Below are 17,241 nucleotides of genomic sequence, written 5' to 3' on the forward strand. Positions count from 1 at the left end.
TCATCCTCAAATTCAAACATTACATTATGTGAACCACTGGAGCACATCAGATGTTTGTTTCTGCAAACTGGATCCATGCGATATTTGCTTACTGTGAAGAGGACCCTCAAACATTGTTCTTATATACCTTTTTATTCTTATGTATATTATATTTTACACCAAAACAAATATTTTATAAATTCAGGGAAACTATATTTAATGCTTAATTACTCATGACTCATTACACTTGATGGGCGGGGCCTGTAACATAAGACTTAGTTCTAATGCTGTTGGTCCCATATAAACCTTCCTTCATTTATTATCTATTTGATATCACATTAGGCTACTCGTATGCTGTTTTTAGTCTTTAATATGGATGAATACATAAATAAGATGAACCAAAAGAGATCTGTCAACATTGCTTATTAAGCTTGAAACCTAAAACATAAAACTAATTCCACTTCAGTATATCAGAGAGCATACATTTACATATAAACAGCTTTCCTTCTTCTGAACTTTGGTGTTCAGCAAAAGTGCCAAAAAAAAAAAAAAATAGAAAGCAAAAAGGAGCAGTGGAGCTGTTTGTTTGTTTGTTTGAAGAGGTGCAGTGAGAATACTTGTAATTGCTGCCTTCAATCCATTTCATAGCCCCTGTGCATTCATGATAGATGTTTTAGCTGCAAACAAGACTTTTAGAAATACGGAGAAACAGTGATTTAGTGCGGAAGCATTGCAGTCCCTGTTACAGGGACGATGTTGTGTTCATATTCAGTGCGATATAAATAGTGCTTTTATTATAAGACTTTTTCTTTAGGGTCCACCTTTAACTAAAATATTATTAATGACAGCTAGAAAAATAGATGGATGGATGGATAGTTTAAAATGTAAATTTTTTTTACCAGGTACCTTTCTGTTCTATGACAATATGCAGCTTTTAAACAGAATCAGGCCAAAGAGATTTTTTTTCCTTCATTTTTATTGTCTTAGATGTTTCCATTTATAAAGTGTTAACTCTGATGTCCCAGAAGTGTCATTTGTCTGAACAAAAACAAATCAACGGTACAATAAGCTGAACTCTAAAGACTTTTATGTCTTTTATGTCTTAAGGTTTAAGCCATAAGAAACAAACATTTTCTGCACTTTAAATGAACTCATACCATGGTCAGGATGAAAACTCAATTTTGATTGGCTGCTGGGTGTAGATGCACACCTTAAAAAAAGATGTTCCAGTCAAATAGCCCAATTGTTCTATATCACTGGACTGGTTTCTTTAAAACAAACTTTTTTCTTCATCATCTAAACAAAAACAAGCGGTTGGAGGTGTAACGCCGCTTTTCTCCTCCAGAATCTACTGGAATGACGTTGATCGTGTCAGCGGTTGAAAAGTCACAGTATGTTAAAGATTTTATGTTACCAGTGACAAGAGTTAAAGGGTTAAGATGGACCTCTGAAACAAACTCAACCTTGAACAAAAAATATTTACCAATCCTTTCTCTGCAAAATTACAAGAACAAACCAATTTTTTCTGTCTGTGGAAAACATAAACTGCATCCACTGCTGCCTGCTATAAATACCGGTTCTTACACGCCCCGCCAGCCTCTCATCATCACTGAAACTAACTGAAGCCAAGGGAGGAAAACAAAACAACCCATAAACATCAAAATAAAACTCAAATCCAGAACATTTTTGGGTCCCCCTGAAGAGCTGCTTTGGTTGTTTGCCTGAGAGTTCATCTTTCAATTAGACACTCATGCAGGAAGTTTCTGCAGATGATTTTTAAATGATCATTCTTAATCTTACTTCCTCATCCTCGTCTCACATTATCTTGTTTGGATCTGCTAATCTCTATACAGCCTACTGTTGATCTCCTCCTCCTTATCTTTCTCTGTAACTCCCTGACTCACAATATTGACAAAAGACAATGTTATTTATGCCACTTAGATAAAATATTAGATGCATATTACTGTTAGTCTGTCATAGGAGTCGACTTCTGTCACTTTCTATCTTTATCTCTCCGGCATCTTCTCCTGTCTGGTCTTCCTTCTTTCCCTCCTCCTTCATTAACTCGTTGCTTAAGGCTAATACCCTCCTGTGCTGCTGCTGCTTCTTCCATCATCAACTTCCCGCTTCCTCTCCTTCCCTGTGTATCCAACCTCTTCACCTCTTCCTCCATTCTTCAGCAAAGTTCCTCCAGCTGGTTTTTGGGTGCTGCTGGCTGAACGTGAATTTAAATGAGAGTGAAGTGGAGGCAGAAGTGGAACAGGTGTAGCGACAAATTCATCATCAGCTTGAGCGGAGCCTCTAATCTTATTTAAAAAGCCTTTAACTTACTTTTGATGTACTTCAACTTTTCTTGACCTGCTCTTTCTTCCACTCTAATGACTTATTCAAATGGAGGAAGTCCTTTATTTTAGCAAACTTTGCACTTTTAGGTGACTTTGGATCGCCAACAGTTTGAAACTCACATTCAGGATGCAGTCAAAGCTACAAAAAAAAGGCAAAAAAAATGTGGATGAAGATAGTTATATTAATCATTTTAGGTCAAGTAATTTTACCTGAGTCAATATAATCAATTTAAAGGAAGTTGCACTTAAGTTCACTCCTAACAATGGAACCAGAAATAGATAGAAGTGCATATTCAGTGTGAAGCAACAGTGATCAAACAGCTTCTCAGAAATAGCAACATAAAAACAACTGTTAGACATGGCGGTGGCAGTGTAGTGATGTGGGGCTCTACAAGTAATTCGTAAAAGAGGATTTCCTCCACCAGTTTATGGAACCATGCTGCATTGTGGGAGTTATTTAGATTATATATGACCCTTTAACACTGAAGCTTTAGTGTTGACATTCTTTTGACAACCAAAAGTCTTCAGCTGTTCACACATTTAACATCATTCTGAACCAGAGTAAGGCAGCCTTACACTCATATTCAACACTACAGTAGTCAAGAGTTAATGCAATAAATGCAAATCAGCTTATTATGACGTGATAAATCCCAATGTAATACTTTATGTCAGTAATGTGGTTCATATTCGTTCAAACCCTATATAAAAAGCTGCTTTTCTCAACATTATAATCAGTTTTATTTATTCGACATAAGAGGTATGGCTCTTAACTGGCTAACTAGTATTTTGCACAAAAGATAATAAGATGTACAGTTTGCAGGTCAGACTTCAATATGCATGGATATTGCATATGGTGTTCCACAAGGATAAATTTTGGGCCAAATTCTTTTTATCTTATATATATAAATTACAGTACATCTGTGAGGTCTCTTGTATGATGAAAGTTGTACTTTTTGCAGATGATACAACCCTATTTTGCTCTGGAAAAGATTTATAAAAATTTACAGAAGAAGTTGATTTTTTTTTTAATTTAAAGATTGATTTTACAAAAATAATATACAAGTATTCTGATTTAGCAGGGGCAGGCATACAATAAGAACATTGGTCTTTGGACTGTTCCCTTTCATTCTCGAAGTTGTAGGATTGTGTTGGGATCTATACATGATTTTGTGTTTCTGGTGTTTCCTATGCCTTATGAAAGAAAAATAATAAATAAATGAAGAAGTAAAGCTAATCTATGTTTGAGTAAATGGTCTAAGAGTTGCGATATGTCAAAGAGTTTGTCTTATTTAGGGTCCGCCGGAGACTTCTCTGTTGTTAAAGGGTGGTGACAATGATTCTGCTATGCCTCTTCAGGACATGTGCATCAAAAATGTTGTACTTTCTATCATCAAATCCTGAAAGGGAATATCTTCCATCAACTCATAAAACCATACTGCATTGTGGGAGTTAGTTAAATTATGGTTAAATAACTCAAGTTGTATGTACTCTGTGTATTTTTGTTACACATTAAAATTACTTGGATTAATTTAATCATGTCAGTGTAGCAAATATGACAAAAATATTTCAAAATTAAGAAACTTGGTTTTATTTGTATCAGAATAATCATGATGATGAAATATGATTCCAAAAATTCACAGCTATGCCAAACTCAGCAGTCGTATCACCAATGTACAATAGTGGATATTTCTTTAAAATAGAAATGACATGCAAAAATGGGAACATGTCAAGTTTTAAAATGAGCAGAGGAACATGTAAAACCTGAGCACATTCTTGCATGCAGACCTCCCCTGCTGCTGCATTGTGTTCGGCTCTGTTCAGGCTTTGTGAGAAAGAAAAATCACATCTCTGCTTTGTGAGATTTATAAAAGCTGATGCAAAATGGGGTATGGAAAGAGCCCTCTTCAAAAATCAGTTTTCTTTTATGAACATTGTGCTAGATTTTTCTTTTTTTTGGGGGGTTATAATTTCCATCCGTGCTGTTCATTTTCCCCTTTCTCATCCAGCTCCAGGTCAGGGATTTCAAACTCCTCAAAGGTAATTTGGCTCTTTCCTATTCTTGTCTGCAGTAAACTGGATGCCTTCATTTATGATGCAGCAGTGCTGAACTACATGGCGCGGAAAGACGAAGGCTGCAAGGTAAGAAACGGCTCTGTCGCTCACTGGCTGCTGCGGCGGTACAGAGACATCAGAATCATTAATTGCATTTGTGCCGCTGGTTGATATGGCCATTTTTGAACGTTGCTGTTCATTCGTAAGTTTAGATTTGAGAAACTCCCACAGTGGAAAGTGAATTTTCTGTCATAATAAAGTCAGAGTGTTCTGTGTGCACTTAGACGCCTCATCTAACAACCACTGGTGCAATAAATGTGGAAATTATTCATTTCTGTACTAAAACTATATCTGATTCCTCAGCTGCAGGATTTTAGGGGCGATCGATACTTCAGCAGAGCATGTAGCAGCAATAAAACAGAAAGCTTCAAACAAAAAAAACTTGCTTCTGGCTATTTGGCTGTGATAACCTGTTCAGATTAATGGATTTTGTTCGGGTTTGTCCCTAAAGGTGATGACCATCGGGTCGGGAAAGGTGTTCGCCACAACGGGTTACGGAATCGCCCTGCACAAGAACTCCCGCTGGAAAAGGCCGCTGGACCTGGCTCTGCTGCAGTTGGTGGGAGACGGTAAGACAGTCTGGAAGGCCGTTACATGTGACATTAAAAAAGAGAGTAATCTGACCAGGAAAGCAACTCAATGTTGCTTTATGATGCAGTTAGAAAAGGATTGTGACCGCAGGTACAAGTCATGAGTCTCAGTTATAAACCTGTATTGGTAAAAGAGAGAATTTGTTTTTGATTTGTTGTGAGATTTTAATGGGAAGATGTTAAAAATACAATTGAGGTTTTGAGGCTGAATAAGAAGAAAGGTTTATAGATGCAATAAATTTGATTAAAAATTGTCACACTTTAGGATTTAGGATCTTTTGTTGTCATTTCACCACAAAATGTTTGTCTTTGGTCCTGGGACAGCCAAATACAGAGCAAATAAAAAATTGTCATTGATGGAAAATAAGATAGATTCAGTTCCGATGAAATTGTCATCTTTGGTATTTTTTGTCTTGATTGCTTGAAATTTCCTTTGGGTCAACCCTTTAACCCCACAGCTCCAGTGTTTATGTTCTTTGGTTTACTGTAACTGTTTTAAGTCTCTTTACTTTGAGGTTAATGACTAAAACGGCAGAAGAAAACACTTCCCAGAAGTTGTCTATTTTTTGGATTTATTAGTTGATCTACGCTTCTCAAATGCCTTAATTCAATCTCATGCACCATCCACTCCCTCTGTTTCCCTAAAACCCTGACAACATGGTTGAATAATAAAACTCTGGGCCGAAAGCGTTTCTGCTCGGTGTGTTCTCTGAGCTCCGGACATCCGCAGCAAAACAAAGCAGTTTTATCAGAGAAAATGTCCAACACCAGAAGAACTGATCAATTTATAATTGATTGATATAATTGTGTCAACATTTTTTTTTTTTTTTAAACTTTTTTGTTTTGGTACGAATCGTATAAAAATGAAAAAAAAAAGTATTGTAGTGGAGTTGGTTGGGCTGAGTGGCTGTTTGGGTCCGCTAATGTCCGGAGCTCAGTGAACGCACCGCACAGTCTTGGATCATTCAACCTGTTCAACCCGGGGTTGGGGGCTGGTGCATGACGGAATTAAGATGCACTTAGATCCACTAATGAATCAAAAAATAGAATAACAACTTTTCTGGAGTGTTTTGTTCTGTTTTTTTGTTGTTAATCACAAAATTAAAAGACTTAAACCAGATTAAATCTCAGAGTCTCAAAGCAGGAAAGTAAGAGATGTTCTTCAGTATTGCGTTTTCTATCACTAGAAATTTGTTGTCTAGTGATAACGAGATAATGAATCTCATTATCACGAGAAAACAGTTAAAAAAGTAGGAAAAGCTGTTTTCAGCTTCCACTCAAATTAAAGAAAACATGTAAATTCAGGCTTTGCAGTTTTCCAAATACTGAGTAAATCAAATATTTAATCTAACATAATAAAACATAGCCAAGAATTAATCCTAATACTTTTGTGCTAAAAAAGCCTATGGAAGAAAATTATTCTATTTTTTTACCGAAAATGTTTACAGGGGTGTTAAAGTCTACAACCTATGGTTGTTTCTAGTTTTGCAGATTTATGTTAAATGCTCAACTTCCAAGTGGAGTTAAAAGTAAACATCTATGTGAAACTGCAGGATCAATTAAGTTTAAAATCTCAAATCTATGGAATTTTCTCTGTTCCATCAGATTCTGACATTTTTTAATCTTTAAATTTGATATTCCTTCCCTTGATTTTCAAACAGCAAAATTCTATACCTTAAAATATTACTTACATTGGGGTCATGATTTGATTGGCTGGATATTGATGTGCTCTTAGATCGACTAATTGATTGATCTAGTGTTTTCCATCGGATTTCTGGGCCATCAAAATGATCAGTCTCAAAATGAAAATCACTGAAATATTTAAGATAGAAAATAATATTTAGCTTTTGGAAAATCAAGGGTTACAAAAATTTGTTTAAAAAATCTCAATCTGATGGAAAAGAAAAACTTCCATACAAATCCAATTTCTTATTCTGCTCAATGTTTTAAAATCAATTTATCAAAAAATATTTTAAAGTAGGTTAAACTAAACAAACATAGAGTTTCCACAGTACAGTTATCTATTCTTACATTTAAAAATTACAAAGGATGTTTGTTTTGCCAGAAAACCAGATGTTTCTAAAAATAAAATGGAATCATGTGATGCAGAATTTATATATTTCCTAAATGAAGATTGATTTATCAGCTAAGTACGTTTTAGTGCAAGTATGAGAGTTCAGGACGACGAAGAGCTCAAACAGAAACTTTGAGGATGTTAAAGTTTTAATGGGGACGCTGTAATCAATAAAATTAGGGTGGATAGAACTGATGAGATGGAATAGAAACATCAAAGTAAAGGGCGACTGGGTGAGGAAACCTGGGAGGAGGAGGAGGAGGAAGGGTCTATGATCTTTGTCAGAAACGTCACATAAGACACAAACGGTTACTCTTTGTTCAGGCAGATCATACACATTCAGTCTAATCCTGTTGAATATTAGCACCCGAGTCACTTCAGAGGACGTCACACTGATTTATTCGTCTGCTGGAGGCTCCAAAATCAGAACGACTGCTTTTCCTGCTCCTCTGGCTCTGACTTTGATCTGACCCTAAAACGTTTCTGCTTTTTCATTCATGACTGGACTTCATTCCTCCTTCCTCTGACTCCAGACGTGTTTAGATCTGAGCGTTTAACAATCAGTTTGTGTCATTTTTTTTGTTTTAGCCACTAATTCCAATGCTTCAAGAAATATTTGCTCATACCCCTGAACTTATGATCAGACGAAAGAAAAAAAGGTCAATTTTGCTCCAGATTCCTACCCTAATGTTGAATTTTGAGAAAGTAAAGCTTTTGGCTAATCACAAAAATGAAAGTCAATCTTCAATCCTTCAGTTTTTGGAACAGACATCCTTCTAAAAACATGGAAAGGCCTCGCATCCCTTGTTTCTGGCGTCTTTCCACAGACTGAAAAAAAGGAGATGAGGCGAAGTTCAAAGCAGCAGAATGGGATTTAAAGGTCAGCTGAGCGACTTGAAACAGTTTGTGATTAAAGGCAGAATGTCGTTTACTCCCGAGTCTGTCACAAACTCATCCATCTCCGTCTCGTCACTGAACTCTTGCTGCTTTTTTCCGTCCGACGTTTCTTTAAGATGGCAACAAAACTCTAAAAACATAAAGAGGTTATAAAAGCAGATCCAAATTGATACATTTTATTAATATGGAGCCTCCTAAAATAAAAAAAACGATTATATTGATGATAAATTTTTAATTAGGGCACAGCTATTAAAGAACAAAAAGTCTAAGGCTATGCTAAATTTAATCATTACTACCTAACCCTTAAAAGTTAGGGAGCCCTTTTAATGCAATCTTTATCACTAGATTTTTAAAGGGCAAATAGGCGACATCATATATGAACATTTTATAAAGACTATTTATGATTCCAATTTCTTCTGATGATGAAAAAATGGATATGTTTATTTTAAACACTTTATTTTTGTTTGAATGCAGTGAAATGTTCTTTATATTCTAGTGAGCATCAATGCACACCAGTTTTCACTGAGACTTCAGGGAAATTTCCAGGACATTCGATTTGGGAATTGAGGATTTTTAAACCCCAACAAAATAGTGAACGCCCTATAAAGCACACTAGGTAGGAATTTGGACACAATCTAAAACCGCGTCCACACCGAACGCGATGTGCAAGGCAAGGACTTCAATGTTAACTCAACTGAGCTTTATTTATAAAAAAACAAACAGCTTAAACAAAGTGCTGGACACAAAACATAAAAGACAACACCACTAAACAAGGTAAAAGCACCAAATAAAAGACAATAAAATCAATAAAATAATGAACAAATTAATTACATAATAATAAAACAGCAGGAGTCTCATGTTGTGGTAAAAGCCAGGACATTTAAGTGAGTTTTTAGACGTGTTTTTAAAGTTAAATCAAGAAAGTAAAGAAATAAAATTAAAATATCTGAACTTTGACGAGGATGACACATGTCCACACACCAATAAGGAAGTGAGCTTTGAGCAGGTGACATGTTCAATGATCCGATCAGCAGGTGGAGTCAGAAACCAACATGGGAGAGAATCTGATCATTCTGAATTTATGATATTTTTCTTATTATTTTATGGAGTCAATGATAAAAAGATCCTCTAATTTCATTCGTTTTTACATTTTTCTCTCCTCTGACTAATGCAGGACAGGAAGGATGATCTCATGTACCCAGACGTGGAGACGTCTTTACTAGGGTTGGGTACCGATTGGGTTTTATTCGGTTCCGCTGCCAAAGCGGTTCTTTTGTTTTGGTTTTGGTTCCTAATCTGTGCTAATTTCGATACTTCAGTAAAAAAAAATAATGCCTACATCTTCCCAAGTCACATACTGACGCATGGTTAAGACCTCTGCATCAAAAATTGATGTTTTGAGTGTCGTCTTTTGACGTGCTAGTTGTTCCCATTAAATCAGAGCGCCATAACCTCCAAGCCCCAAACCGGTGTCCAGCCACTCTTCGCCGCTTGGCGAATTTGCTGCTCGCCGCCTGTCAAACATGTGATCCTGAGCTAGTCTGAGGGGTTACGGGGTTTTATTCTCACTCAGGGGGTGTGTCTGGATGACAGCCGCTTCCGCTGTTTCTGTGTCTCTGTGACTGAGTTTGAAGGCTTTCCTGCATTAACCCCAGAGGGGGAAAAATTAAAGGACTTTTTTTATCATTGTCTCGACGAAGATAAGAAAAATATCACAGTTCAGGAGACCCGAGCTGACACTTATTTGAGCCCGCCCACTATCGCAGGAAAGGCAGAAGGATTGACCAGAACTTCAACTTACTGAACGGAGTAGGAGTGATTGACATGTCCTAAGAGAAAGAGAGCTCCAATAAAACTTAGCACCGAAATGCGGCACTGTATGCAACTTCTTTCAGTTTCGCTAGAACCGTGTAAATCGTAACGGTTCCTACTTGGAACTAAACTTCAGTGCCCAACCCCCAATGCTTTTGTGGAGCTTTTTAAACAAAAATCTGATCTCTCGAGATCATTTGTGTCTTCAATGCATTGAAACTGCTCCATGTAGCGATCAGGCTAAAAACAATTGACTGTAGCTCCTCCCACAAGTTTATAAACCCATTTATGGACAGACGTCAATATTTGACACAGAAATTGTGTTCCGTGTGAAGTTAGAATAAGACATGTATTCCTGGATAATATCACAACCACTATATTGTATATCTTAAGTTATAATACCAGGAATATAAATTCTGCGAAGGTTTTTTTTTTCACTCTACTTGTAAGAGCTCCATGGTAATAAAATCTCTTTTTTCCAAGGGCTCCCCATTCATATTCTGCTTCATTCATGCTTGAGAGCTTCTCAGTACATCCATAGGGTCACCTGTAGCCGCTGAGCAGCTTTATTGAAGCAATTAGTGTCAAGTCCTCACCAGATCTCATCCCATTTGTCCGGGACTTGAACCAACAACCCTTCAGCCGGTGCTCCTTGGTTTCCAATATCCATGCAGATTTCTCTGCAGATACTGACACAACTCAACAAGTTGTCCCTATTTCTTGTGCATTTGTTCTGGATATCCTTTGATATGTTCTCTCTGCATGTTTAGAACCTCATAGCGACAGCCTTTTCACTCTCTGAAGCCATGAACTCACGGTGCGCCGAGGCCTGTAATTGCTCAGAGTAATGCATCTCTTTGTTAGAGCAACATTGTTTCCTTATTATGCACATTGTCAGTCATCAAGTCGAACCCCCCCGGGGAGCAATTTACCCCCCTTTTTCAATTAGTGCATTTAAGATGCTGACAAACGCCTCAGTGCTGGCAGTGACAGCAGCTCCCAGAGGTGCTGATGCTGACTGCTTCCTTATGTTTGTATTTACCTATCAAATGTGATCAAACCTGGTAAATGATGATTTGGAGGATGGATTATTACAAACATTTATTTTTTTATACCTAAATGTAAAAATTTGACTGTAATTAATGCAGTTTGCTGATCTGGTTTGAGCTCAAGTACGACAAGAAACTCAGCAGTAGAAGAAGAGAGCAGATGCACAACAATGCCTTTGTTAAAGACTTTTGGAAAAAAGAGGCAGCTGTGTCTCAAGTCCCACTTGGCTCCAATTGATTTCCAGGAAATAAACTGTGTTCAAAGTAATTTGGAGAAACAGCAAGAGGAATGAACGTGTCCGCTGACAGCTTTCTTCTGCGCAACTCCCATGGCAGAATATGTGCAGAGTTCATCTCCGCTCCGCCGTTCCTTTGTGTCTCCTGCAGATTCCTGCTGACGGCGCAGAGTCGATAAAACAGCTCGCACACAAGCGGCTGATAACGAGAACATCTGAACCAATGCGAACAGCTTTTGTCACTTTAGGTGCAGCGGCTCGATACTAAATGGATTTTTTGTTGCGGTTGTTTTTCATATGAGTTTTACGAGTCTTTTAAGGCTTAAATATGGATCTTCGTTTCTAGGAGAGCAGAGTCACACGTCTTGCTGCACCGTGTTTCATGTTCACTTTTAACAAGTTATTCCTGTTAGATCAAAATGTGTTTTAACAAACAATTTATGAGCACTGACAGATGAAGTACATAACACATATATCATACTTCACTGTATTATTTATTCAACTGGAGATGTAGTTAGTAGCAGGAGATTTGGACACCTCTAAAGGTTACGACCTGACCACTAGATTCAAACATCTGCAGAACTCCAGCTCTTGAGAACATGTCTATCAAAGCAAGGTCACAGAAGGTCATGGTCTATCCTTGAATCTTCAGTGAACCGTTGACTTGTGTGGTCCAATCCAACACATGAGCTGCTGCAGCTCAGATAGTGGAAGAATTCAATGTTGATAAAACACAGTTTGTGATAGTTTGTTGTGCATAAGACAGGCTAATTTATCAAAAACAAATCCACAAATTGGATTGGGAGTACTATTCAGTTCCGTTAAACAAACACTCTCTAGATAGTATTTAATTGGGTTAGCTATCAATTTGTGCATATTTATTTATTTTTTTTTTTCTTACTTTTCTTTCTGTATTTGTTTTTCTGTGAAACTGAACATGTTTTTTTCATGTTTTATTATTTTGAGTCTTACTTCAGATTTAAAAAAAAAAAGAAAAAATAATATACATATATGTGTGTATGTGTGGGTAGGGTTGGGCACCAATGGGATCTGATGCGGTTCCGGTGCTACCGCGGTTCTTATGTTTCGGTTTCGGTTCCCTTTCAGTGCTTAATGCGGTACTTCAGTAATAAAAATTAATGCCTTTATCTTCCTAAATCCAAAGCAGAACGGCTTCAAACAAGCGCAGACTCCCTCCTGCCGTGCAGCTGTGCGCACGTAATATAAAGCATAATATAAAACTCCGTCTTAAATAAACTTAAACGTCCTTGAAATTTTAGCCTGACATTTTATTAAATTAAATCAGGAATGTGGCATTTATTTGCAGTTGTTTTTGGGCAAAAGCAATATTTTATTTCAATAAAATAAGGCGGAAGATAAATGTCAATCACACGGCTGCAAAGCGCAGCAGATGATGACGACCCGCTGTGGTGGTGGGCGGAGCCGAGCCGAGCTTTCTGCTATTAGCAGCCCAACAAGGAGGAAACGATTCATTGTTTCATTTTGGGATGGGGCTCCAGCGTTGTTTAAAAATTGCGGAAACTCCACTATTCACAGCGAAAGTCCCGCCCACCGACGTTGCGGAAGCCGACCATCTCGGCGGTTTTATATGAGCCCGCCCACGAACACAAGAAAGTAAATAGATAGGCTGAATCGTAAAAAATCAGAAGGGAGTACAAGTGATTGACATGTCCACAGACAAATGAAACTTCAATGAACTTTGGAACCGAAATCCGGCACCGTTTGCAGCCGCATCTTTCGGTTTCGGTAGAACCGCGCAAATCATAACGGTTCCTACTTGGAACCGAACTTCGGTGCCCAACCCTATGTGTGGGTGTTTGCTTTTTTTGCTCATATATTTTACAAGATCTTTACTATTCAAAAGATGGAACAATTTATGTTAAATATTAGAGATTTTTAAAATAAACGTACAAAATGAAAAAATGTTGAATCAAATAATTTTTTTAAACTCTCAACGCCATTTCATATCTAATTTTAGGTCTTAAAAATACTCCTAAATATCTGAAACTCTTTGAACAGCAGCACCATAATTGAACACATTTCCAAAATGACTTTATGTATTTGTCCCAATTTAGAAAATAACTTTCCATCAGTTAATTTATCTTCTTTTTCTTTGTTTTTCTAGTGGTTTATCTGAAATACTGTGTGAAATGAAGACAATGGTGTCATCAGCAAATGGCAGAACAACATTCCCTTGAATACTGTATTTCACAGTTGTGATTAAAATAAAATCTTAACTAGATTTAACAGACAGCCAGTATGGTTTGAAATGAACAGATCGACATTATTGGCTTTTATGGAACTAACTGAAATATACCCCCAAATAAGTAGGTCTCAGCTTCTACTGTTTGATCAACAGCTACATGGAATAAACGAGCAAAAATAAATACCAGATATGGTCCATTGACGTATATTATTTTTTGGACATATCAAGGTGTTGACGTCACCCATAAAAAATGCCTTACCTCCATCTCTCGCACAATCAGGCCAGAGCCTTCTCCGTCTTCTTCCTGATCGTCTGCCGCCATTTTGAAAGCCGTCGACAGGGATTGGTCCGAGTCAGATTGAGTCACGTTTTTAGAGGAACTATAGTTTCACCAATCATGAGTGAGCTTGTTCAAACTCCACACCGCTTATACCGAAAGGAGAATCTGTCAATCAAACGTTCGAGGTGGGCACCACATGCTTTTAGTGAAGCATCTGATTGGTCAGTTTATAACTTAAATAACTTGTGATAAACAAAAGAAAATATTTAAATAGGATTAGAAAGAAGAAGATATCAGAGGAAGAATGGTTATTTTGACAAATAAAATGACTGAGAAAAAGCCTATTTTTCTATAGAAGTCTATGGAATTTTGACCTTCTTAGAACCAGTGAGTATTTCCTATTTGAAACACGAGATGGGAGGGGTTTATATATCCAGTGGTTACACAGTCAATGACATGGTAACGGTTAAAAAAAATATAACCTTTACCTTGACACAGAGGTTTAACATTTACTTCCCTTATAATTCAGACCTCCATCACCTCCTGAATAGATTTGATTGGATGGCTAAAACTTAGAAAACTCTTTAGAAAAGGGAAACATTTGACAAAAATCCGTAAAACTAGATGATTTGTTTGTGGACATATCTGTTGGTCTCGTCACGTTTCTTCCAAGGCTGTAAGAACTTTCCAGGAAAAAAATCCAAATCCATTTATTGACTCACCATATGGGTAATGCTCAACACAGGGGGTTTCCTGGAGATGGAGTTCAAATCTCCTGAGACTCCGCCCTTTTATAAATAAATGATTAAAGCCACGAGGTGGAAATGAATGTGGCTTGTGAATATGCAGATTATTTAGATACATCAAGCCGAGTAATTGGTTCAAAGAAGGAACATGTGTGTTCTACATGAGTTTGATGGGGCTGGAACAAAAGGGCCTGTCAGTGACGGCGTGCTGTGATGGCGAGCTGTCGAGTGTGCCGCATTTGACGGCGAGGCGGCTTGTTGTTCAGATGCTGCTGAGTGTCGATTCACTTCAGAAAGGGAGAGCAGGGCGTCCAGCGGCGCCTCTTTGACAGATGTGTTACAGACAAAACCATTAAAGACAAATTAGTCACAGACACAATTATAAGGTCCGAACAGCCGCGACTTCACAGGGTGACACCTGTCTGCCGTCACAGCCGGCTCTGTTTTATCTGCGGCCGTTTAGAGAGGAAAAGCTGCTTCCCGGGTTTCAAAGGCTTTACCTGCAGTCACACCCAGCATCTGTTTAATCCATCTTACATTTCTGACTCCTTCTGCAGGTCGGGCCGAGTGCAAATGTAATTATGAGGGGATTTAAAGAAAGGCCTCCAGCTTTTTTCACGTGATTGATAGTACGGCTGCACAATGTGCATTTTTTTCCACTCTATTTTTACAAATAGAAGACAAGCAATTGTGAAACTAGTTTGTGCAGTTATAAGAGAAACACCTTCATCCCAGCCTGCTCCCACAACCCTTTTTTCATCTTTGTGTTGCTGTTTTCATGATGAAACGATTTTTATCTATTACAGCCGAACAATGCGGCGATGCGGCATCAAGAAAGACATAGCCTCAAATAATTTATTCTGTCAATCAAGTGGGAGCTGTGACATTACATTTAAATGATTTCCTGTCTTTTTTGGTCTATTCAATATTCGCTGACCTTTACTGTCGAGGATGTAAAATTGAGCAGAATGCAAACCAAATATAACAGAAGTGCAGATGGTTTTGGATTTAACTTTTCTGAAGTTTGAAGCCTCTCTGATTTTCATTCTCGTCGTGTCTTCTGTGGTGGGTGACAGTTCGGGACTTCTTCACCTTGAAGCCACGTTTTTCAAATGTGGTTTGGCATTGAGCTGTAAAAAAAACATAAGCAAGAGCTTCCCTGAAGGCCCTGGCAGCTCGGGATGTGTGTGGGTTGTTGTCAACACCTGAAGACATGCAGGTCTTCCTCCTCCCAGAACGACCCGAAAGAAAGTCTTCACTGATCCTCTCCATCTAACTGTACCAAGAGTGTGATGTCACCCATATAAAATAACTAGCTTCCTATTCCAACAGAATGAAGTCAATTCAGTCGCCATGTTGGATCCAGAAATCGTCAGCAAGCATTGATTACATTTCTATGGCAACCACTCTCTCCAACCAGAAGTGAGCTTTTTGGAAGACCACACCCCTTCCACTGAAAATGGGCTCAGGAGAATCTGTCAATCAATGCAAGACTTTATGCTCTTATTGAGACATCTAATTGGTTTATATCTTCAATGACTTACACTACGGCGAAAATATCATGAAAAAATAGGAAGGATATGTTTAAAAAACATAGCAGAGTAAGAATGGTTATTCTAGTGGTTTATTTCTTGTTAGAAGTCTCTCTCTCCAGTTATCTTATAAAGTCAATGATCCTTCCATTGATCCAAAATGTTTTGACTTGAACTCTTACTTTTTTGTGTTTGCAGCCTAAAAACAGCAAAAGGTCTCATATTTAGGGTTCTGTGGAAAAAGCATTTGCTCCCCTCCCTGATTTTCCTAATAGCCTTCAAACCTTATTCTTGGTAAAAAATAAATAAATAAATAAATGAATAAATAAATAAAGCAAATTGATAAATGATTATGCAATGTTTTGAAGATGCCCTTCCAAATCTACCTGACTCCTTAAACCTGACTTAGTAGAGCACAAATGTTTCTGATAATTGTCAGTAGCTGTATATCCAATGACTATGAATTGCGCAAATGTGATTTGCAATAAGAATTATGCCTAATAGGGAGTTGAAAATTTTGAAAAAAAACTCACATTTATCGAAAAAACAAGTTTTTAAGGAATACCAAAACTAACATATTTCTTAAAAATACAATTTTTTAGAATAAAAGGAGTTACGTGACCAACAGTGACTGCACTGCAAGAATGGTAAATGGGAAATGCATATACTTTTCTACCCTCCTTGAAGGCCCAAAGCGCTTTACACCCGTTCACACATTCACAGAAGTCCCAAAGCATCCCAAAGCTCGTCAAAAGTTGAATGTGTCATGCGTAGTCGCTTTGACGTCCATGACCTGAATAAGACGCCGACGTCTCCTTTGATAGATGAGGATGAACGCTAGAGCCGTAGCAGAAATGTGAATGTATCCACTGTAAATGTAAGTATTGTTCACATCCGCTGACGTATTTTTGAATGACTTATTGGATACATTGGTTTGTGTTTATACACATAACTATGTTTAATGGAGACAGTATAATTTTAAAATTTAGTTTTTTTCAACATTTCTAGAGTTTCGCTAAAGTTTTGCATATACGTGTAATAGAAACAGCTATTAAGTGTTTTTTTCATTGTTGTGGAAGAATTTAGTTTAGCTTCAGTGTCTTTAGGTTAGTAGAGAATCTCGTCATGATTTTAGTTTAGACTTTGACTAAAACACTACAGAACCGCACGTTGATCCCTTCAAAGGTGAGCTTGACTGTGTTTGGATTTTTGTTCTGCTGCAGAACCCAAGTGCTTTAGACCTAAAGAACAGATTAAAGCGTCTGTTCTTCAAAACTTTCAAATACACGACTTTTTTATGGGCTCATAAATAACAAAAAACCTCCTCCAGGTCCTAAATGTGCACTGAAATCCCACACCATA

General features: G+C 37.6%; 1 protein-coding gene across 1 annotated transcript in view; it reads left to right on the top strand.

Annotated features, from left to right (window-relative positions):
• grin2da (glutamate receptor, ionotropic, N-methyl D-aspartate 2D, a) overlaps positions 1–17,241 on the top strand; it is a 247,266-nt gene that overhangs the window by 212,115 nt on the left and 17,910 nt on the right. Inside the window, exons 15-16 of the mRNA XM_024298168.2 lie at positions 4,394–4,463; positions 4,888–5,005. Of these exons, the coding sequence (XP_024153936.1) occupies positions 4,394–4,463; positions 4,888–5,005 (188 nt within the window). The remainder of the gene's footprint in view (positions 1–4,393; positions 4,464–4,887; positions 5,006–17,241) is intronic.

The sequence above is a fragment of the Oryzias melastigma genome, linkage group LG11 (assembly GCF_002922805.2).
Source record: "Oryzias melastigma strain HK-1 linkage group LG11, ASM292280v2, whole genome shotgun sequence".
NCBI classification, from domain to species: Eukaryota; Metazoa; Chordata; class Actinopteri; order Beloniformes; family Adrianichthyidae; genus Oryzias; species Oryzias melastigma.